Raw genomic sequence first — 24543 nt, 5'->3', positions numbered from 1 at the left:
TGGGTACGAGTGCTCAGCCCCATAGAATATCATGGGTACGAGTGCTCAGCCCCATAGAATATCATGGGTACGAGTGCTCAGCCCCATAGAATATCATGGGTACGAGTACACAACCCCATAGAATATCATGGGTACGAGTGTACAGCCCCATAGAATATCATGGGTACGAGTGTACAGCCCCATAGAATATCATGGGTACGAGTGCTCAGCCCCATAGAATATCATGGGTACGAGTGCTCAGCCCCATAGACTATCATGGGTACGAGTGCTCAGCCCCATAGAATATCATGGGTACGAGTGCTCATAGAATATCATGGGTACGAGTGCTCAGCCCCATAGAATATCATGGGTACGAGTGTACAGTCCCATAGAATATCATGGGTACGAGTGTACAGCCCCATAGAATATCATGGGTACGAGTGCTCAGCCCCATAGAATATCATGGGTACGAGTGCTCAGCCCCATAGAATATCATGGGTACGAGTGCTCAGCCTCATAGAATATCATGGATACGAGTGCTCAGCCCCATAGAATATCTTGGGTACGAGTGTACAGCCCCATAGAATATCATGGGTACGAGTGCTCAGCCCCATAGAATATCATGGGTACGAGTGCTCAGCCCCATAGAATATCATGGGTACGAGTGCTCAGCCCCATAGAATATCATGGGTGCGAGTGTACAGCCCCATAGAATATCATGGGTACGAGTGCTCAGCCCCATAGAATATCATGGGTACGAGTGCTCAGCACCATAGAGTATCATTGGTACGAGTGCTCAACCCCACAGAATATCATGGGTACGAGTGCTCAGCCCCATAGAATATCATGGGTACGAGTGTACAGCCCCATAGAATATCATGGGTACGAGTGTACAGCCCCATAGAATATCATGGGTACTACGAGTGTACAGCCCCATAGAATATCATGGGTATGAGTGTACAGCCCCATAGAGTATCATGGGTACGAGTGCTCAGCCCCATAGAATATCATGGGTACGAGTGTACAGCCCCATAGAATATCATGGGTACGAGTGTACAGCCCCATAGAATATCATGGGTACGAGTGCTCAGCCCCATAGAATATCATGGGTACGAGTGTACAGCCCCATAGAATATCATAGGTACGAGTGTACAGCCCCATAGAATATCATAGGTACGAGTGCTCAGCCCCATAGAATATCATGGGTACGAGTGCTCAGCCCCATAGAATATCATGGGTACGAGTGCTCTGCCCCATAGAATATCATGGGTACGAGTGCTCAGCTCCATAGAATATCATGGGTACGAGTGCTGTGAAAACCCCGGATAGCACTCTTCCGATATAGTCAGTGGTGTGCATGAGCCCAAAATGACAAAGTCAGCTCTGCTCCATTTACACCACTGACAGGTCACAGCTCTGAGTTGCCTACAGCTCCCCTCACTGCCTGATAACCACAGCTCCTTCCAGGGACTGCAGCCCTAATGCCGAGCAGCACATCTGCTGCACTCTCCTCACACAAGGCTGGATCAGGATGAGGTGACTGTGCCTCTCCTACACCGCCCCAAGGAGGAGCTCTGCACCCCGCAGCAGCAGCAGCACGGGCGGCACACGGGCTCTGCTGGGCGCTCTGCTGTGTGCTCTGCTGCGGCGCGGTGGCAGGTTATGTGTCCTGTATGGGCTGTGCGGGGAGTTGTGCTCTGGAGGGACAGGGGACTGGACGTGCCAGGAGGACAATGCACCTGACTGAGGTACACTGCTGGGCATCTCTGCCAACAAGAGAGCTGCTAATAGTAACCTGTTCAGTGCTGCAAAATTGGAAAAGTTCTGCTAATCGCCAATAAGTTTGTGTGTGTGTCAGTGTGTGTGTGTGTGTGTGTGTGTGTGTATATATATATATATATGTGTGTGTGTTTGTCAGTATGTATATGTGTGTGTGAGTATCAGTGTGTGTATATATATGTGTGTCAGTGTGTGTGTATATATGTATATGTATATATATGTGTGTGTGTGTCAATGTGTGTGTATAGATGTGTGTATCAGTGTGTGTGTGTGTATATACACTCACCGGCCACTTTATTAGGTACACCATGCTAGTAACGGGTTGGACCCCCTTTTGCCTTCAGAACTGCCTCAATTCTTCGTGGCATAGATTCAACAAGGTGCTGGAAGCATTCCTCAGAGATTTTGGTCCATATTGACATGATGCTATCACACAGTTGCCGCAGATTTGTCGGCTGCACATCCCAAAGATGCTCCATACAAGGCAGGATGGATCCATGCTTTCATGTTGTTTACGCCAAATTCTGACCCTACCATCCGAATGTCGCAGCAGAAATCGAGACTCATCAGACCAAGCAACGTTTTTCCAATCTTCTACTGTCCAATTTTGATGAGCTTGTACAAATTGTAGCCTCAGTTTCCTGTTCTTAGCTGAAAGGAGTGGTACCCGGTGTGGTCTTCTGCTGCTGTAGCCCATCTGCCTCAAAGTTCGACGCACTGTGCGTTCAGAGATGCTCTTAGGCCTACCTTGGTTGTAACGGGTGGCGATTTGAGTCACTATTGCCTTTCTATCAGCTCGAACCAGTCTGCCCATTCTCCTCTGACCTCTGGCATCAACAAGGCATTTCCGCCCACAGAACTGCCGCTCACTGGATTTTTTTTCTTTTTCGGACCATTCTCTGTAAACCCTAGAGATGGTTGTGCGTGAAAATCCCAGTAGATCAGCAGTTTCTGAAATACTCAGACCAGCCCTTCTGGCACCAACAACCATGCCACGTTCAAAGGCACTCAGATCACCTTTCTTCCCCATACTGATGCTCGGTTTGAACTGCAGGAGATTGTCTTGACCATGTCTACATGCCTAAATGCACTGAGTTGCCGCCATGTGATTGGCTGATTAGAAATTAAGTGTTAACAAGAAGTTGGACAGGTGTACCTAATAAAGTGGCCAGTGAGTGTATATATGTGTGTGTGTGTGAGTGTCAGTGTCTATGTTTATATATACAAAGAAAAAATGGAGTTCTATACAAGGATTGAATAAAAACCAATGTTTATTATAACAAAAATTAGTTAAAAACTGATATACAGTGTACAAAATAATATAAAAAGAAGCAAGGAGACCTTAGTGAACACACATCCGGATCACATGCACTAAAACTGTGTGTAATATCACCATAGGTTACATATATATCTGTTGCTATTACAATGGTATAATGAATGGTGCCGGTTTCATTAAAGACTAGTGTCCCCCTGTGCGGAGTGACCGGACATCAAAAAGGGGATGAGGGGGATTTCCAGGGTCCCAGGCACCACCTACTTCTCCATGGGTAAGAAACTCGATATCTGACATATATGACTGCCCTTTTTGATGTCCGGTCACTCCGCACAGGGGGACACTAGTCTTTAATGAAACCGGCACCATTCATTATACCATTGTAATAGCAACAGATATATATGTAACCTATGGTGATATTACACACAGTTTTAGTGCATGTGATCCGGATGTGTGTTCACTAAGGTCTCCTTGCTTCTTTTTATATTATTTTGTACACTGTATATCAGTTTTTAACTAATTTTTGTTATAATAAACATTGGTTTTTATTCAATCCTTGTATAGAACTCCATTTTTTCTTTTTGTAATCTGATACCTGGAGTATACGTTACTGTCCTCATATATACATGGGTGGAGACTTATTTGCGTCCCTAAATATACGCACTGCTAATGTGATCCATGTTTTTTCTGTGGGGGTGTTTTCATTATGTTTATATATATGTGTGTATCTCTCTGGATATCTATATAGATCATCTATATATAGAGAGCGATAGATCATATACAGTATATATATATATATATATATATATATATATATATATATATATATATAAATAAATATTATGCAATGTATATGTTTCCATGCTGCTCATCCTAGGAGTAGTAGGTAGTAAGCCGACTATATAAAGAGAACAGTTGACATTCAGCTCTGCTATATCAGTATATGACACGGTGCCCTTTTTTACACAGGTTAAATGGTTTCAACATTCAGAATTCAGAAGCTTCCAGTAGAAAAAAACAAACAAAAACACCTGTACCATCTATTCAGGATACATAAAAGTGAAACAAAACTACTGACGCGTTTCGCATCAGATGAATGATTGTTACTGGGAGCTTCATTATGTGGAGGCCAAGTGCTGGTTATGGGTGATGCTTTTTCTCCGCCGAGTGCTGTGTGCAGTGACCGCCCTGGGATGTGCAGGAGGTTGTTAGCACATTAGGGCGCTGACCTGTAGTGTCTTCTCCTTTTGGTATTGCTTCATTGTGCAGCTGAAGCGATCGCTGTTGTTAGATGGTGACAGATGATAATTTAGGCAACAGGAGCAATAACACTAAAAATAATTTACTCTTATTCCTATATACTCGTAATAGTTTGTGTTTATAAAAAGTTAGTCCACGTTCATACCCGAGTACAGCTGTATATACCAATTACTACTTTATGAACATTCATTAATACTACTATATGCTGTAGAGCCCACACACCATTTCTATATATTTCCCACTCAGTAGTACTATTGAGTACCCCAGTAAAACTGCCTAAGTACAGAAGTGGGTAGCAATAACTTCCCCTGGTGGTCTAGGACCTTGATGGGATTTGTGGAAGAGACCATTGGTTCAGGGCATTTCACCATTAAATGCTCGATTCTCAGGTTGTTTCGATGAGTCCAGTTCTTGGACATACCTGAGCCTTAGGCAATTTACCAGTTTGTCACCCCCCTAACCATACCTTACTTTGGCAAATATTATGGCCGTGTGTAAAACTTGACCAGATAACGTAGCATCCATTGGTAGCATGATGTTATCACGTGATGGTGTATCCATGTAGCTGATAAAAGCACAGGAGGATGCTGCTGTAGGGACCCAGGGCTTTGTGTATAGTAAAGTCTTCCTCGGATCTTCAGATCTTCTGTTATTGATTTTGACCACTTCACTAGGTCTTCAGCTTGTTAAGGTGACACTTTCTGATTGAATGCTGGACACACAGTCCGTCACTTTATTATTTAGAGTGATTTTGTTGGGGGTTTTAGAAAAAAATATCTGTTACTTCTTGAAGTCAAATGATTAGAAACATACGGGATCAACGTGATGATGGTGGAAGGTTTAGTGAAGCTTTGGATTCAGTCTGAGATCCACCCAGCATGACGGCTACATGGGACTTGTACGACATCTTCACCTTTGTGCAAAATATTCTGTTCTGTAGTTTCTTTCTTCAGTTTCTATACATTGCACTTAATCACTAGGGACCTGATGTTTTTACTGATAGTCCTGGTATTTAGTGAATGTCCCACATGTTTGCTGTGGTGTTTGGTGTTCAATGGCCATTGCTAATATGGTTTTCAGCATGATAAAGCTTATACAGTGGCAAAGACAGACAGAAGAGGGCTCTGTGCAAAATCAGTACATGGGACGATTGCAGTCCAACTGCTCTTCATAATGCACAATTCATTCTGCTTTCTAGGTAGAAGTGGCCCCTGTGTGGCTGCATAGGTTGCACCAATGGTATGTTCACTCCCGAAGCCATGTGCTTCTTGACATCTGAGCTCTGCGCAAGTTAATATTGAGGTATTTATTGGTTTGCTCATAAAAGGGAACTCTTTTTTAATTTTATTCGCTCTTTATAATCAGATTTATAAAGAACTGAAAAATGCTATATACATATGATGACATAACGAACTAAGTAAACAGTGATATCGCGAAACAAGTACACACAATGACGTCATGAACCAAGTACCCACTGGGGCATCAAGAGCCAAGTACTCACGATGACATCATGGACCAAGTACTCATGATGACATCATGGATCAAGTACTCACAGTGACATCAGGAACTAAGTACACATGATGACACCATGAACCAAATACCCACGATGACATCATCAACCAAGTACTCACGATGACATCATGAACTATGTACACACGATGACATCATCAACCAAGTACTCATGATGACATCACAAACTAAGGCTAGGTTCACATTAGCGTTTCTGTGCTTGGCGTATCATCTGCATGCACTAACGCATGCCAAAACGCATGCATGTTTACGCAGCATTTTTGTCGGCATCAGCTTACGCATGACTGCAAATTAACCGCTGCGTGTGCATGCGTTTGTATGCGTTTTTGCCTGCGTTTGCGTTGTTTGTGTGCATGCGTTCGATAATTCCAGGAGGGTGTTTCTCAATGGGTGTGTCTCAAAACAGTTCCTGGACATGCGCAGTCTGAAGTACGCAAGGGCATCGAACGCATGCGTGTGCATGTCCTTGCGTACCAATGCGTTGCCATAGACAGTAATTTATTTTTTGACGGACTCCATCCCCAATCATCCGCATGCTCATGACTGCGCATAATTGATGCCTCAAAAAAGGCAACATGTTGCGTTTGCCGGACCCCGCCGCACACCACGAAACGACGCATGCGTACACATCCGCATGTGAACTGATGCAAACGCATGTCCCTGCGTACACAATGTTAAAGATATGTACGCAGGAAGCATGCAGATCTATGCAGATCAAACGCTGAGCACAGATACGCAAATGTGAGTCTGGCCTAAGTACACATGATGATATCACAAACCAATTACTCATGATGACATGAAATCAGTACACAAGATGACATCATGAACTAAGTTCACAAGATGACATCACAAACTAAGTATACACACGATGACACCATGAACATGGGACTTAGTGGTCAACCCATAAAGACTGGTCTGTGGTGCTGGTTCACAGGAGACTAGTTTGCTCTCCCAGTTAGATATGCTTATTCACCAGTATAGGTTACCTTGCCCACTGGCAGATACTTTTGCTGTGCTTACCAACCTGCCATGAGACCATTGTAGCAGCTCCCTAGGATGTGTTTCTCTGCTCTCTGGCAGGACACACTATATATATTTGACAGCCTGCTAGCAGACACAGACGGCAGATCTTATACACTTCCCCCTAATTCCCAACAACTTTCTCTCTTTTGGTCTCCTGATGAGTCCACTATTGCAGACAGAAACATGTCCTGTTGGGACAATTTAAACCTCTTTGAAAGGGACACACCAGGGATTGAGAGCAATGTTCCAGTCGGATGCCCTTTGGCAAGGAAAGTGTAACTAAGGTTAGGTTCTCGGGGTTATTTTAACTTTCCTTTTTATTTTAGAGTGTAACAGGGATAGGAACCATTCACCACACCATGCAACCCGGGACCCCAATCTGACTTGACTGACTGCATAATACCTAATTGAAACCAGAAGTAGAACTTACCTATTTTTTCTACTGCACTGGTGGTATAGTCATACACTTTTACCTCTGTGTGAATTCAGTCTAACTGGTTGCAGTAAGGTTTTTGGAATTTTCATGCACGGTTTGGTGGCTTGAAGTTTTGGTTACAAAACTAAAAGTTAGGGGTAAAACCATAGACTCCCTCCATATCTTATTCTTTACATTTTTGTGTCACTGTGTAGCACTACATGGTTTTTATTCTATGAGATTAATTAAAGATAATGGCCTGATTCAACATTGGCGGAGTTTTTGTAAGTCAATTTTATTTTTGTCTTATGTGATATACCGTATACTTTGACCTTCAAAATGGCTCAAGTAGTTTGTGAATGTTGTACAAAATAATGCTCTTTATTTTTGGCTGTAAAATTTTAAAACTTTTAAAAAAATTTAAATTGATGAATTAGTTGATGAAATGATTATCTGGAAAACAAAACCAACACCCACAATAGGGAACATAGAAAAACAACAGCTGAACACATGTTAAGTAGACTTTAAAAAAGGCATGAATTAAAAAAAATGGATTTAAAAAAGGGGCATAAAACAACAATAACAAAAAAAACAAGGGTATATACAATATGGAATGGAGCCCAATGTTTTAGAATGTTTAGCCAAATATTGAGTTTCGTAGAAAAAATGCAGAAGAAGAATCGCTGCCTTCAAATTGTGGTACTGGAGAAGGAAGTTATCAATACCATGGATGGCAAGAAGAAAAACAAAAATCAATTTTTGGAACAAATCAAGCCAGGTATGTCACTCGAAGCAAGGTCACCAAGGTAGGACTAACCTACATTGGACACATCATATGAAGAGAGCAATCACTGGAGAAATACATCATGGTCAGAAAAATAGAAGGAACAAGACGAAGAGGAGGACCAGCAACCTGATGGCTTGATAGAATCAAAATAATGGTGAAGACCCTGGTGGACCTATCTAGGCTTACACAAGATCGATCTTCCTACAGATCATTCATCCATCAAGTCACCATGGCTCGAGATCGAGCCTAAGGCCATTAAAAAAAAATCCAACAAATATAGAAGTTTCTGGTAGGTTGCTGTAAGGAATCATAAAAACATCTATGTTACATTGATCCAATTTTATTTTATATATATATGGCTAAATGTACACTATCCATGTTCTTTGGTCTCAATGATATATACAAATCATAAGATGTGCATCAAAACGAGTCTTAAACTTGAAGTTTTGTTGAGGGATCAAGATTGTCCCATCTGGAGCTCAGCCAGCAATATGTATACCACCAATGTGATCCTTCTGTGTGATGGAACACATACAGAATACAAACGCCAATAATGGGATAAAATCCTAATCCTTTCTTCAGTGTTCCTGTGTACTCTTTTTTTTTTAGTCATATTTTTTTAGTTCTCACTTTTTATTTTGTGCATGTAATGTCCTCCAGCTGCTTGACATCTTACACAGAGAGGCCTTTTTAATAATCTCTCCGGCTCATAAATATGAATACAAGAATGTGGATTGAGAAGCCCTCTCCTGGTGGGTGTACGGATCCAAAAATGTGGAGTATTCACATAACTGAGAAAGAACTGAAGGAGTCTGTTATTGGTTTACCCACTGTGATTTTGTATGTATAATTAGACAGCCATTGCGGTCAGTGACGTTTTTGTAGGGGTACTTCAGGAAGGGATGAGGTGCAGTGGCAGCCCCCTTATATACACAAGTTTCCATCATCCTACATAAAGCATAACATCATGTAAGCTTCCTGTCTCTCCTCTATAAACACTCTTGGGAAAAGGTTCTGAGTAGATGCGATAGTCTGCAGTTCCCAGATTTGGCTTTCCTACTTATTCTTGGTCCAATCTTTGTATCGATCCCATTCACATTTCCAACAGAGTTTCTTTTACCTTTATGCATTTTATTCTGTTCTTATAAGAACTGGCCTGATCCTGGTTCATACATCTCGAAAAGACAAGGGTCCACATTTACTAAGGCTGTTACACCTGTTTTCTAGCGTATATTCACAAAGAAGAGTGAGCGCATGTGCGACGCTTAAAGTCTTTGTGTTTTCAGATTAAAAGTGGCTTTGGCTAAGCAGTGTCATAATTGACACACATTTTATATTGGCGTGCATCAGGTTTAATGGGAACTAACTAAGAGTTGGTGAAGGAGAGAGAAAGTTTCTAACTTCCAGCAAGATGCTCCATATCTAGAACACAGCATGCGCCGCTATGATAAATTTGCCACATATTTAGACAACTTGAACTAGGCTTGTGTTGGCATTAGTAGACATCATTAGTACATGTCGGGCAATGTGTTTAAAGGGAATCTGTCACCTACTTTTTCACATATAAGCTTCGTCCACCGCCATCAGGGGCTTATCTACAGCATTCTGTAATGCTGTAGATAAGCCCCCGATGTAACCTGAAAGATAAGTAAAAGAGGTTAGATTATACTCAACCATAGGCGATCCCGATTCGGTCTGGTCCGATGGGCATTGCGGTCCAGGTCCGGTGCCTCCCAGCTTCATGCGATGACATCGTCTTCCTTGCTTCCTGATGCAGGTGTCCTTTATCTGCCTTGTTGAGAGCAGCGCAAAGTACTGCAGTGCGCAGGTGTTGGGTTTCTCAGACCTTTCCTGGTGCCTGCGCACTGCAGTACATTGCTCTGTACTTAGATCCCAGTCTTAAGCCTCTCACCTAGCCAAATGAGATCTCATAGTTTGCACTGATGAGGGGTAATATCCCAAAACACTGTGTCTGGAAATTGAAATTCGGGTTTGGCTTTTATCCTAATTCATATGGAAAGGCTTGTTAAGGGAATCTGCTGATGATTTCTTCCAGGTTCTGGGGTGTGCATTTCCTTTAAGAAATCTCTGCCTCCTGTCTTCGTTATCATACCACCCCTCAGTGCCCTGTGATGCATAATGTTGTCCTGGGATTCCGCTCATGTGCCCTGCAATAGTGTGATTATACAGTACGTATTCTGCCATTCTATGGGCATTGGCTTCAGCGTTCTTCTGCACAGGTGCTGGCATGTGCGGAGATAAGGCGTTCCCCCCACATCCTTCCTCCCTGCATAGTTAGGAACCATACAGTTTCTGATGCCCTTGTCACCCATGTATCCATGGTGGAGATAGCACCTTATTACTGCGTATGCCAAAGGTCACTGCAACGGAAGTAGCAGTGACTCGCCAGTGTGTACACAGCCGGTTGGCAGTTTTAAATGTCCAAAATTCATGGTCCATGTACCGTCCACAATGTCCAGGTCTGTTGCTTTTGTCCTGACCTGAATTTAATAGTCTCATGTGTTGTGAAATTGGATTCTGGGCTCCCCCGGTGGCCACTTGTGGAATTTAACTTGTGTGCATCATCCCCTCTGTTCACCTGCTCCTATCAGGATGTGGGAGTCGCTATATAACCTTGCTCCTCTGTCAGTTTCATGCCGGTCAACAATGTAATCAGTAGCCTTTCTGTGCATGTTCCTGCTACTAGACAACTCCCAGCTAAGTTGGACTTTTGTCCTTGTGTGTTTTTGCATTTTGTTCCTGTTCACAGCTGCTGTTTCGTTACTGTGTCTGGAAAGCTCTTGTGAGCGGAAATTGCCACTCTGGTGTTATGAGTTAATGCTAGAGTCTTAAAGTAATTTCTGGATGGTGTTTTGATAGGGTTTTCTGCTGACCATGAAAGTGCCCTTTCTGTCTTCATGCTATCTAGTAAGCGGACCTCGATTTTGCTAAACCTATTTTCATACTACGTTTGTCATTTCATCTTAAATCACCGCCAATATATGTGGGGGCCTCTGTCTGCCTTTTGGGAAAATTTCTCTAGAGGTGAGCCAGGACTGTCTTTTCCTCTGCTAGGATTAGGTAGTTCTCCGGCTGGCGCTGGGCATCTAGGGATAAAAAAACGTAGGCATGCTACCCGGCCACTTCTAGTTGTGCGGCAGGTTTAGTTCATGGTCAGTATAGTTTCCATCTTCCAAGAGCTAGTTCTCATATATGCTGGGCTATGTTCTCTCGCCATTGAGAATCATGACAGTTTGACCGGCCCAAAAAAAGGGTTAAATTACTGGCTGAGAAAGGAGAGAAAAAAGAAGTCTGCTACAATTTTTTTTTTTTTTTTCCCTCTTTTTTTTTCCCTCTAGTTCTGAGTGTGCTCTTAATTGAATCACTTGCTAGTCTGCCTATACTGCAGCCTTCCTCTCTTCCTCTCCTTCTAATCCTTGAATGGCTCTGTGTTCACCTGTTTCAAATGGATCTTCAGAGTGTAGCTACAGGTTTGAATAATCTCGCCACAAAGGTACAAAATTTGCAAGATTTTGTTGTTCATGCACCTATGTCTGAACCTAGAATTCCTTTGCCTGAATTCTTCTCGGGGAATAGATCTCACTTTCAAAATTTTAAAAATAATTGCAAATTGTTTTTGTCCCTGAAGTCTCGCTTTGCCGGAGACCCTGCACAGCAGGTCAGGATTGTAATTTCCTTGCTCCGGGGCGACCCTCAAGACTGGGCTTTTGCATTGGCACCAGGGGATCCTGCGTTGCTCAATGTGGATGCGTTTTTTCTGGCCTTGGGGTTGCTTTATGAGGAACCTCATTTAGAGCTTCAGGCGGAAAAGGCCTTGATGTCCTTGTCTCAGGGGCAAGATGAAGCTGAAATATACTGCCAAAAATTCCGCAAATGGTCTGTGCTTACTCAGTGGAATGAGTGCGCCCTGGCGGCGATTTTCAGAGAAGGTCTCTCTGATGCCATTAAGGATGTTATGGTGGGGTTCCCTGTGCCTGCGAGTCTGAATGAGTCCATGACGATGGCTATTCAGATCGATAGGCGTCTGCGGGAGCGCAAACCTGTGCACCATTTGGCGGTGTCTACTGAGAAAACGCCAGAAAATATGCAATGTGATAGAATTCTGTCCAGAAGCGAGCGGCAGAATTTTAGACGAAAAAATGGGTTGTGCTTCTATTGTGGTGATTCAACTCATGTTATATCAGCATGCTTTAAGCGTACTAAGAAGCCTGACAAGTCTGTTTCAATTAGCACTTTACAGTCTAAGTTTATTCTATCTGTGACCCTGATTTGTTCTTTGTCATCTATTACCGCGGACGCCTATGTCGACTCTGGCGCTGCTTTGAGTCTTATGGATTGGTCCTTTGCCAAACGCTGTGGGTATGATTTGGAGCCATTGGAGGCTCCGATACCTCTGAAAGGGATTGACTCCACCCCATTGGCTAGTAATAAACCACAATACTGGACACAAGTGACTATGCGTGTTAATCCGGATCACCAGGAGGTTATTCGCTTTCTGGTGCTGTATAATCTACATGATGTTTTGGTGCTGGGATTGCCATGGCTGCAATCTCATAACCCAGTCCTCGACTGGAGAGCTATGTCTGTGTTAAGCTGGGGATGTAAAGGAACTCATGGGGACGTACCTTTGGTTTCCATTTCATCATCTATTCCCTCTGAGATTCCTGAATTCTTGTCTGACTTTCGTGACGTTTTTGAAGAACCCAAGGTTGGTTCACTACCTCCGCACCGGGAGTGCGATTGTGCCATAGACTTGATTCCGGGTAGTAAATACCCTAAGGGTCGTTTATTTAATCTGTCTGTGCCTGAACACGCTGCTATGCGAGAATATATAAAGGAGTCCTTGGAAAAGGGACATATTCGTCCTTCGTCATCTCCCTTAGGAGCCGGTTTTTTCTTTGTGTCTAAGAAAGACGGCTCTTTGAGGCCGTGTATTGATTATCGACTTTTGAATAAAATCACGGTTAAATATCAATATCCGTTACCACTGCTTACTGATTTGTTTGCTCGTATAAAGGGGGCCAAGTGGTTCTCTAAGATTGATCTCCGTGGGGCGTATAATTTGGTGCGAATCAAGCAGGGGGATGAGTGGAAAACCGCATTTAATACGCCCGAGGGCCATTTTGAGTATTTGGTGATGCCTTTTGGTCTTTCAAATGCCCCTTCAGTCTTCCAGTCCTTTATGCATGACATTTTCCGCGATTATTTGGATAAATTTATGATTGTGTATCTGGATGATATTCTGATTTTTTCGGATGACTGGGACTCTCATGTCCAGCAGGTCAGGAGGGTTTTTCAGGTTTTGCGGTCTAATTCCTTGTGTGTGAAGGGTTCTAAGTGTGTTTTTGGGGTTCAGAAGATTTCCTTCTTGGGATACATTTTTTCCCCCTCTTCCATCGAGATGGATCCTGTCAAGGTTCAGGCTATTGGTGATTGGACGCAACCCTCTTCTCTTAAGAGTCTTCAGAAATTTTTGGGCTTTGCTAACTTTTATCGTCGATTTATTGCTGGTTTTTCTGATGTTGTAAAACCATTGACTGATTTGACTAAGAAGGGTGCTGATGTTGCTGATTGGTCCCCTGATGCTGTGGAGGCCTTTCGGGAGCTCAAGCGCCGCTTTTCTTCCGCCCCAGTGTTGCGTCAGCCTGATGTTGCTCTTCCTTTTCAGGTTGAGGTTGACGCTTCTGAAATCGGAGCTGGGGCGGTGTTGTCGCAGAGAAGTTCCGACTGCTCCGTGATGAGACCTTGTGCTTTTTTTTCCCGTAAATTTTCGCCCGCCGAGCGGAATTATGATATTGGGAATCGGGAGCTTTTGGCCATGAAGTGGGCTTTTGAGGAGTGGCGTCACTGGCTTGAGGGGGCCAGACATCAGGTGGTGGTATTGACTGACCACAAAAATTTAATTTACCTTGAGTCTGCCAGGCGCCTGAATCCTAGACAAGCGCGCTGGTCGTTGTTTTTCTCTCGGTTTAATTTTGTGGTGTCTTACCTACCGGGTTCTAAGAATGTTAAGGCGGATGCCCTTTCTAGGAGTTTTGAGCCTGACTCCCCTGGTAATTCTGAGCCCACAGGTATCCTTAAAGATGGAGTGATATTGTCTGCCGTTTCTCCAGACCTGCGGCGGGCCTTGCAGGAGTTTCAGGCGGATAGACCTGATCGTTGCCCACCTGGTAGACTGTTTGTTCCTGATGATTGGACCAGTAGAGTCATCTCTGAGGTTCATTCTTCTGCGTTGGCAGGTCATCCTGGAATCTTTGGTACCAGGGATTTGGTGGCAAGGTCCTTCTGGTGGCCTTCCCTGTCACGAGATGTGCGAGGCTTTGTGCAGTCTTGTGACGTTTGTGCTCGGGCCAAGCCTTGTTGTTCTCGGGCTAGTGGATTGTTGTTACCCTTGCCTATCCCGAAGAGGCCTTGGACGCACATCTCGATGGATTTTATTTCGGATCTGCCTGTTTCTCAGAAGATGTCTGTCATCTGGGTGGTGTGTGACCGTTTCTCTAAGATGGTCCATCTGGTTCCCTTGCCTAAGTTGCCTTCTTCTTCCGAGTTGGTTCCTCTGTTTTTTCAAAATGTTGTTCGTTTGCATGGTATTCCGGAGAATATCGTTTCTGACAGAGGGACCCAATTCGTGTCTAGATTTTGGCGGGCATTCTGTGCTAGGATGGGCATAGATTTGTCTTTTTCGTCTGCTTTCCATCCTCAGACTAATGGCCAGACCGAGCGGACTAATCAGACCTTGGAGACATATTTGAGGTGTTTTGTGTCTGCGGATCAGGATGATTGGGTTGCTTTTTTGCCTTTGGCGGAGTTCGCCCTCAATAATCGGGCCAGCTCTGCCACCTTGGTGTCCCCGTTTTTCTGTAATTCGGGGTTTCATCCTCGATTTTCCTCCGGTCAAGTGGAATCTTCGGATTGTCCTGGAGTGGATGCTGTGGTGGAGAGGTTGCATCAGATTTGGGGGCAGGTGGTGGACAATTTGAAGTTGTCCCAGGAGAAGACTCAGCTTTTTGCCAACCGCCGTCGTCGTGTTGGTCCTCGGCTTTGTGTTGGGGACTTGGTGTGGTTGTCTTCTCGTTTTGTCCCTATGAGGGTTTCTTCTCCTAAGTTTAAGCCTCGGTTCATCGGCCCGTACAAGATATTGGAGATTCTTAACCCTGTGTCCTTCCGTTTGGACCTCCCTGCATCCTTTTCGATTCATAATGTTTTTCATCGGTCATTGTTGCGCAGGTATGAGGTACCAGCTGTGCCTTCCGTTGAGCCTCCTGCTCCGGTGTTGGTTGAGGGTGAGTTGGAGTACGTTGTGGAAAAGATCTTGGACTCTCGTGTTTCCAGACGGAAACTCCAGTATCTGGTCAAATGGAAGGGATACGGTCAGGAGGATAATTCTTGGGTCACTGCCTCTGATGTTCATGCCTCCGATCTTGTCCGTGCCTTTCATAGGGCTCATCCTGATCGCCCTGGTGGTTCTGGTGAGGGTTCGGTGCCCCCTCCTTGAGGGGGGGGTACTGTTGTGAAATCGGATTCTGGGCTCCCCCGGTGGCCACTTGTGGAATTTAACTTGTGTGCATCATCCCCTCTGTTCACCTGCTCCTATCAGGATGTGGGAGTCGCTATATAACCTTGCTCCTCTGTCAGTTTCATGCCGGTCAACAATGTAATCAGTAGCCTTTCTGTGCATGTTCCTGCTACTAGACAACTCCCAGCTAAGTTGGACTTTTGTCCTTGTGTGTTTTTGCATTTTGTTCCTGTTCACAGCTGCTGTTTCGTTACTGTGTCTGGAAAGCTCTTGTGAGCGGATATTGCCACTCTGGTGTTATGAGTTAATGCTAGAGTCTTAAAGTAATTTCTGGATGGTGTTTTGATAGGGTTTTCTGCTGACCATGAAAGTGCCCTTTCTGTCTTCATGCTATCTAGTAAGCGGACCTCGATTTTGCTAAACCTATTTTCATACTACGTTTGTCATTTCATCTTAAATCACCGCCAATATATGTGGGGGCCTCTGTCTGCCTTTTGGGAAAATTTCTCTAGAGGTGAGCCAGGACTGTCTTTTCCTCTGCTAGGATTAGGTAGTTCTCCGGCTGGCGCTGGGCATCTAGGGATAAAAAAACGTAGGCATGCTACCCGGCCACTTCTAGTTGTGCGGCAGGTTTAGTTCATGGTCAGTATAGTTTCCATCTTCCAAGAGCTAGTTCTCATATATGCTGGGCTATGTTCTCTCGCCATTGAGAATCATGACACTCATGGCATAGTTGAGGTTGTTGAGTTCAGGTCAGGAAACTCACAGCCGGTCCAGACATCATGGTCTGTACTCGGACTGTGAATGTCGGATGTGAGACTACCACCAATCATGGAGTTTCATGGTTGTATGGCTGAATGGTGCACGCTTCTGCTTCATTCATTGAGTATAGGACCGATGGAGATATACTGCAGTACTCGCCAGTGGTCACTAAGCAATGCTCGGGGTTGTGGTGTTCCGCTCTGTATGCTGCTTACATCTGGCCACTGCGGGAGCATACAGTATATCAGCTGATTAGTGTGGGGTTCTGATGTCAGACCCCCCACGATCTCATATTGATTACCTATATTTTGACCCCTTTCATACTGTCTCCTGAGCTACCACCCTTTTTTTATGAACCTTAGCCTTAGATAGGGTACCTCTATGGTATATACTGCACCTTTATATTTGTCCATGAACATTAAAGATGAGGTACCCTGCTAAATAATTAAACAAAAGGTATACCAGTGAATACTGCCTCAGAAAATAGCAGTGTGAAAATAGCCTAATCTGGTAATATTATAAGTCGCTCCTCTGCTTTCCTTGTAACCAGTCTTATCTTTGTGGGGTAGGGAAGTTATAAATGACCGGATGCTGGAGGGACCTATGACCTGCCTTTCTGACCCATTGCTAACTTGATGCATGCTCTTGTTCTATAGTTAGGTGAGTTTACTGCTTACCTACAGCTGTGTCACACATTTAGCACTTTTTATTGAAAACTGAAGGAAGAAGGAGAAATTTAAGGTATTTGGCAAGTGCAAAGACCTTATAGACATATAGACCACCCTGGCATGCTGCTTGGCACTCCATGTATAAGCCAGAATGGAGAGCCCCTTTATAGGAGCAGCTAGTAGCTACCATTCTGGAAGACTTGAGCTGTCCTTATATTACATGGACAACTGTTCATGGTCGACATCTAATACTACAGCCGACCGACCGCTATTAAGGGATTTGGCAAGTGTAAAGACCCGACAGACATATAGACCACCCTGGCTACTGCTTGGTGCCTATGTATAAGCCAGAATGGAGAGCCCCTACTATTGGAGCAGCTACACTTCTGGAAGACTTGAGCTGTCCTTATATTACATAGACAACTATTTATGGTTGTCATCTAATACTGTAGCCGACCGACCGCTGCTGGGAGTATTCCTGACTAATTGTGACTTTTCCTGGCAAAATCAGATTTTGCTGCTTTATACATTTAAGAGGTTTGGTTTTTTTTACTTTACAGAGTTTGCAGTTCATTGGCTTTATGAACATATTATCTTACAGGTTCTCCTCCATCCTCCCCAACTCCTGTCCACAAAATGGCTACTGATGGAGGATCATGTGACCAAACCTGTCCATCAACCCCCTCCAATTGAACAGCAGCTTTCCCATGTGCAGTGTTTTTCTATTGGAGGAGGCTGATGGACAAGTCCGGTCACTTGCTTCTCCGCTAGCCCCCTTTTTAAAAAATAGGAGCGCCGTGCTGTGTGTGTGAAGAAGGCTGCACCAAGTGCAGGAGGAGAACCTGTCATATTTGTTTATTAGAGACATAAAATCATGTCCCTAACACATTTGGGGACAAAATTATCAATCCCTTTAAAATGGACAAACCTCTCAAAGCGGAAGTGTAATGGTGAAGATAAAAAGTGCATTTCACCCTTTGCATTGGTGGTGATATCAGCAACATCCACAGTATATTTTGATATGGATTTGAAGTCTGCAGTGCTGGTTAAAGATGCAATTATTCTCCCCATCCACTGTATGAGAGTTCTTAAAAATGCACAATGCAGGTACTGTAAAACTAAGCACATTCTCTATTCGGAAAATCTGCTGCATTTGCGCCCACTGTAATCATGTGGTATCATGTGGTACTAATAAAATTTTGCAGGGAGTATATTACCCCAAATTGTCACGTCAAACTAACCACGTAGCCTTTTAGGAGATGGAGCAGCAATAAAAATTGTTCTTTTTGTATTGAAATCTGTTTCTCTGTTGCCCCCCTCCCCCCAAAAAAAACAACAACTTTATTGTAATATTTAAATAAATGTTCTCATTGCACTCTTGTTGTAGCTAAATGGCACCCACTTGTTTAATTTACACTCCTATGATGATTGACAGCAATAGCTTGTCCAGACACAACACTATCTGAAGATTAAGCTCTGTTATGTGATGACTGTCCCTGTGCAGAAGATGGCACATAAATCACTCTCTCCTCACTGATGACACTACGTGTCTCCTCTACTATCACTGAAGTGCAGGAGATGGCACACAAATCACTCTCTCCTCTCTGATGACACTATGTATCTCCTCTACTGTCACTGAAGTACAGGAGATGGCACACAAATCACCCTCTCCTCACTGATGACACTGCGTGTCTTCTCTTCTATCACTGAAGTGCAGTAGATGGCACACAAATCACCCTCTCCTCACTGATGACACTGCGTGTCTTCTCTTCTATCACTGAAGTGCAGTAGATGGCACACAAATCATTCTCTCCTCACTGATGACACTACATGTCTCCTCTACTATCACTGAAGTGCAGGAGATGACACACAAATCACTCTCTCCTCGCTGATGACACTATGTGTCTTCTCTTCTATCACTGAAGTACAGGAGATGGCACACAAATCACTCTCTCCTCGCTGATGACACTATGTGTCTCTACTATCACTGAAGTGCAGGAGATGGCACACAAATCACTCTCCTCACTGATGACACTATGTGTCTCTACTATCACTGAAGTGCAGGAGATGACACACAAATCACTCTCCTCGCTGATGACACTATGTGTCTTCTCTTCTATCACTGAAGTACAGGAGATGGCACACAAATCACTCTCTCCTCACTGATGACACTATGTGTCTCTACTATCACTGAAGTGCAGGAGATGGCATAAAAATCACTCTCTCCTCGCTGATGACACTAGGTGTCTTCTATCACTGAAGTGCAGTAGATGGCACACGAATCCCTCTCTCCTCTCTGATGACACTATGTGTCTACTCTTCTATCACTGAAGTATATGAGATGGTACACAAATCACTCTCTCCTTGCTGATGACACTATGTGTCTCTGCTAATATCACTGAAGTGCAGGAGGTGACACACAAATCACTCTCTCCTCGCTGATGGCACTACGTGTCTCCTCTACTATCACTGAAGTACAGGAAATGGCACACAAATCACTCTCTCCTCGCTGATGACACTGTGTCTTCTCTTCTATCACTGAAGTACAGGAGATGGTACACAAATCACTCTCTCCTCGCTGATAACACTATGTGTCTCTACTATCACTCAAGTGCAGGAGATGGCACACAAATCACTCTCTCCTCGCTGATGACACTATGTGTCTTCTCTTCTACCACTGAAGCGCAGGAGATGGCACACAAATCACTCTCTTCTCGCTGATGACACTATGTGTCTCTACTATCACTGAAGTGCATGAAATGGCACACAAATCACTCTCTCCTCGCTGATGACATTGCTTGTTTCCTCTGATATCACTGAAGCGCAGGAGAGAGTACACAAGTCACTTCTGCTACTGACATTGCTTGTCTTCTCAACTGTCACATCAATGCAGGAGAGAGTTCACATCTCTCCATCCTTGTTTCTGATATTGCTGGTCTCTTCAATTATCACTTCAGAGCAGGAGAGGACACACAAATTACTCCCTTCTCGCTAATGACTTTGCTTCTTTCGTCTACTATCACTTCAGAGCAAGAGAGGGCACACAAATCTCTCTCTCCTCACTTCTGACATTGCTTGTTTCTTCTACTATCACTTTAGAGCAAGAGAGGGCACACAAATCATTCTCTCCTCTCTTCCAACATTGCTTGTCTCCTGAGCTATCACTTGAGAGCAAGGAGAACACACACATCACTCCCTGCTGATGACATTGCTTGTCTCCTCTGTTATCAGGCCAGCATAGGAGAAGACACATAAATCACTCTCTCTTCGCTGATGAGATCACTTAGGCTAGGTTCACATTGCGTTAATGGGTTAACGCTAACGGACTGCGTTTCACGGCGAAAATGTCGCAATTAACGCCATGCAACGGGTCCGTTAGCGCTCCCATTGACAGCAATGTGATTTCTGCCTGTAGCGCATCGCTAGCGCATGCCATTTTCGGCACGCGCTAGCGATGTGCCATTCTTTTGTGACGGACCTCGGACGCTGCTTGCAGTGTCCGAGGGGCGTCCGAGGTCCGTCCCTCGCTAGCGCAGATCGGGGATCTGCGCTAGCGGGGACGGCGAACGCGGACCCTAGAGAAACATTGCGTTAGCGCAATCCGCTAGCGCTATGCGCTTAACGGATTGCCCTAACGCAATGTGAACCTAGCCTTAGGTATAGCTGTATAACAATGTCACCAGCAAGGAGAGAGTGATATGCCTGCGCTCTGCTGCACTGAAGTGATAGCAGAGGAGATGACCAGTGTCAGGAGAGAGGAGCTTCTACTACCAATTAATCAGTAAAAAACAGACAGAACTCAGATGACACATGGTTGGCATCCGAATGCTATCCATTTTTTTCACGATCCCATTGAATGGGTGATATGATCCCATTCAATTATAAAAAAGTTACTGGTAGGTGGAGGAATTTACATTGGGCCCCAGGAGCTTCAAGTTATACCTCTGCCTCTATAGCTACTAAAGCACTGGATACAGGTGTGAATAAATGGCTTTATTTCTTTATTTTCTGTCATTTCCATTTAGCACGAATCATCTGCCTGCAGCTTGTAACAAGTTGTCCCAGAACTTCCTGCAGCTTTCTGTATATTGTTAATCCCTCTCCCTCTTGTGCTGTGTATACAGTTCCTAACCCCTCTTGTTCCAGGCTCTGCACACTGTCATTGACCCTCCGCTTCCAGTGGTGAGTGTACTTTCACTGACCCGCCATCAGTAGTCTGCATGTTCTCACTTTTCTGTCCACCCCCCAGTGATCTGTCCTGTATCAGTCTCTGCTCTTCTATGTATTCATGTTGCCTTTAATGGAAATTTATAGAATTTTTACAGTAAGATGTATTTTCCCAGCCTTTCCTTAGACAGCTGCTCGAAATGTTCCTTATGGTTATGTCAGAGAGAAAAATATCTAAGAAATTGCAGACACTAATAGTAATGTATGAATTCATGCTCACTGTGGAAATTGCAGATGCTCATTTTCTAAAATGAACTATAATTATTAATGAGTACCAGTGCTCGTTACAGTTTGCCTAGGGTGCTCAGGTATGCACCAAGGATCGCGGGTGCTCCAGTGACATGTGTGAGTGCCTGATGGCTGTTAAACAGCACAAAAAATGCGAGAATTGTCTGACCAACCCCGGGGTGCAGGGGTTGATGTAACTCCTGGGCCCTGGAGCTTGTAACTGAAGCTACAGGCTTGTCCCTGCTTTGCACTTGGACAACCCATTTAAGGCTACGTTCACATTTGCGGTCAGCACCGCAGCGTCGCCGCATGCGTCATGCGCCCCTATATTTAACATGGGGGCGCATGGACATGCGTTGTGCTGCGTTTTGCGCCGCATGGCCGCAAGCGTTGGACGCAAGAAACGCATCAAGTTGCATTTTTTTTGCGTCCAACTTTCGGCCAAAAAGGACGCATGCGGCGCAAAACGCAGCGTTTTAGCGTGCGTTTTGCCGCGTTTTTTGTTTGCGTTGTGCGCTGCGGCGCCGACGCTGCGGCGCACAACGCAAATGTGAACGTAGCCTTAGAGTTTTTCCAAATATGCAAGTTTTTCACTATCCATAGGATAAGGAATAATTTGTTGATTGTTGTGGGTCCGTACTCTGGGATTCTCCATTGGTCATGAGAACAGGGATCCGCATCCAGGGAATGGGGCTCTGGACCCAGGGAATGGGGCTCTGGACCCAGGGAATGGGGCTCTGGACCCAGGGAATGGGGCTCTGGACGCAGGGAATGGGGCTCTGGACGCAGGGAATGGGGCTCTGGACCCAGGGAATGGGGCTCTGGACCCAGGGAATGGGGCTCTGGACGCAGGGAATGGGGCTCTGGACGCAGGGAATGGGGCTCTGGACGCAGGGAATGGGGCTCTGGACCCAGGGAATGGGGCTCTGGACGCAGGGAATGGGGCTCTGCAGAACCCAATTTTGAATAGACCAGTGGTGCTCATGTTTGACCTTTGCTCCATTGATTCTCTATGGGACCGCGCTCAGCTATTGCTGGCAGTCTGTAATGACTGTAGTGGAGGTCGATCATGCGCACCTTTGCTTCATTCAGCATCGGGCTCTATACAGCTCCCCTCCCTAAGTTCTGTGACTTACCGTAATCATTTTTCATGGCATCACTGTACAATTACACTCAGAGAATGCATCGGTTCAGCAATAAATGTTGTCATGGTTCCCCCTTTTAGGACAAAGAAGCCAATATATGAGTCTCTAAGCACCAAGATGTTTACAGCTAAATATTAAAATCAATTTCCAGAACAGAAAATAAGAATCATTGTTAACTATGACAACCAGATGTTCCATAACAGTGAACTAGTGCAGGAAGAATGCATGTCCACTTAACTCCATGTCACATTTCATATATACTGTATGTCTGACCTAAGGGTGCTCACAAGAACTTCTGACTATCAAGCATGGACTTCCTCACCATCATCGAAACTGATAACTCTAAATATATAAAGGATCATTTCTTAGATAAGGGAAGGCTGGTCGGCCCACACCGTGCTTCCAACACCACTGACTAGAGTGGTAGCTGTGCCATCCTTCGCTTAGGTCAGAGTTTCAGTTTGCTGCCTAGACCTGTATCTAGACCTGGAAGCTACCCTTTGGCTATATCCTTACTTCTGGGATAGACAGATTTGTTGCTACCAGTTGAATCTAAGTTTACATTGTCCAGTCAGCATATTGCCAATGCTACTGGAACATCTAGAAGGCTCCTAAGAAAAAGGAGACACCTCCTACGCTCCAGTGTAACAGGCCATAGTATACCCCGAGTCCAGACTATACCTGAGATTAAAGCAGCCTTGGCTTGATGATACCCGGGTATATTATAGCCTAGGGGTATAAATTGGCCTAGGCCATTTCATATCCCGTCATGTAAGATTATACTCCCCCTTGATATCAGCAGCATTGAGTGATATACATATGAATAACTTAATTTTTTAACATCTTATTGGGATTTCAGGGTTGTCAGGTAAGTTATGTAAGAAGATAACTGACTTAAATCTTAAACTTCTAAACACAAAGACTTTTATTACTTGAACCAGAAAAACTTCAATCAGTAAAATATTAGACTTCCACAAAGATATAATGAGGTAAAGAATCTACCGCACTTCTCAGTAGTCACACAGGCTATGTGCCCACGTTGCAGAATATAAGCAGATTTTTCCTCATGAAAACCGCACACCCTTGCCAGGGAAAACGCATGCGAATTTTGATGAGTTTTTGATGCGTTTCTGATGCGGTTTCGACTCATTTTTCATGCTTTTTTTGCGTTTTTCCAATACACTTCTATGGCTGCGGAATCGCCGCAATTCCGCAAAATTAATGAACATGCTGCATATTTTACCGCGATGCGATTCCGCTGCAGAACAATACGCAGCAAGTGCACAGCAATTGCGGAATGAAATTAAAATCAATGGGATGCATTTTGTTAGCGGTTTTTTTAAGCGTTTCCGCAGCGGAAAAACGCGGCGGAAACGCTTAAAAAAGTAATGTGGGCACATAGCCTAAGACCAGCCGTCTATGAGTATAATAGAAGGAGATCTGCACACTTTTCCACCAAAGACAGGGTAAGAAAACCAGACTCAAGATACAATTGCATCCTAAGGTAAAAGGTAAAATCTTACTGGACAGCAGGGTAATCTCAGAATGATTGTTGTCCGTTACCAGTCACATTGTATTGTAAGATCAATCTTCATCATGTGGTTAACAACACAAATACCTACGTAAGAGTCAGTTTTAAGTTATTAAAAAATGACATCTCATTTACAAGGGCTCATAACATAGAGGGGTATATAGTAGTCTGGAGGGGTGTAGTTTGGCCGAGGCTATTTTACACCCCTGGGTATAGTTTGGCCTTGGACAGTTATTCCCCGGGGTACATTCTGGCCTAGGCCAAACTGTTCCCGGGGTTAATCTGGATAGGGGTTAATCTGACTGGTTACACCGTAAAAATTTTGCAAAAACCCAAGGTGTCCCGGGAGCCTCACGGGAAGTAGCACTCCCTCAACACTCTCTGTGTTTGGCACCAGGA

General features: G+C 44.3%; 1 protein-coding gene across 1 annotated transcript in view; it reads left to right on the top strand.

Moving 5' to 3' along the window:
- The first annotated feature begins 1633 nt into the window (after nt 1-1633).
- Nucleotides 1634-24543, top strand: part of TNS2 (tensin 2) — a 191908-nt gene continuing 168998 nt past the window's right edge. Inside the window, exon 1 of the mRNA XM_077298018.1 lies at nt 1634-1727. Within this exon, the coding sequence (XP_077154133.1) occupies nt 1653-1727 (75 nt within the window). The 5' untranslated portion in view covers nt 1634-1652. The remainder of the gene's footprint in view (nt 1728-24543) is intronic.

The sequence above is a fragment of the Ranitomeya variabilis genome, chromosome 3, assembly GCF_051348905.1.
Source record: "Ranitomeya variabilis isolate aRanVar5 chromosome 3, aRanVar5.hap1, whole genome shotgun sequence".
Lineage (NCBI taxonomy): Eukaryota > Metazoa > Chordata > Amphibia > Anura > Dendrobatidae > Ranitomeya > Ranitomeya variabilis.
This window is presented reverse-complemented; position numbering and strand designations above follow the sequence as displayed.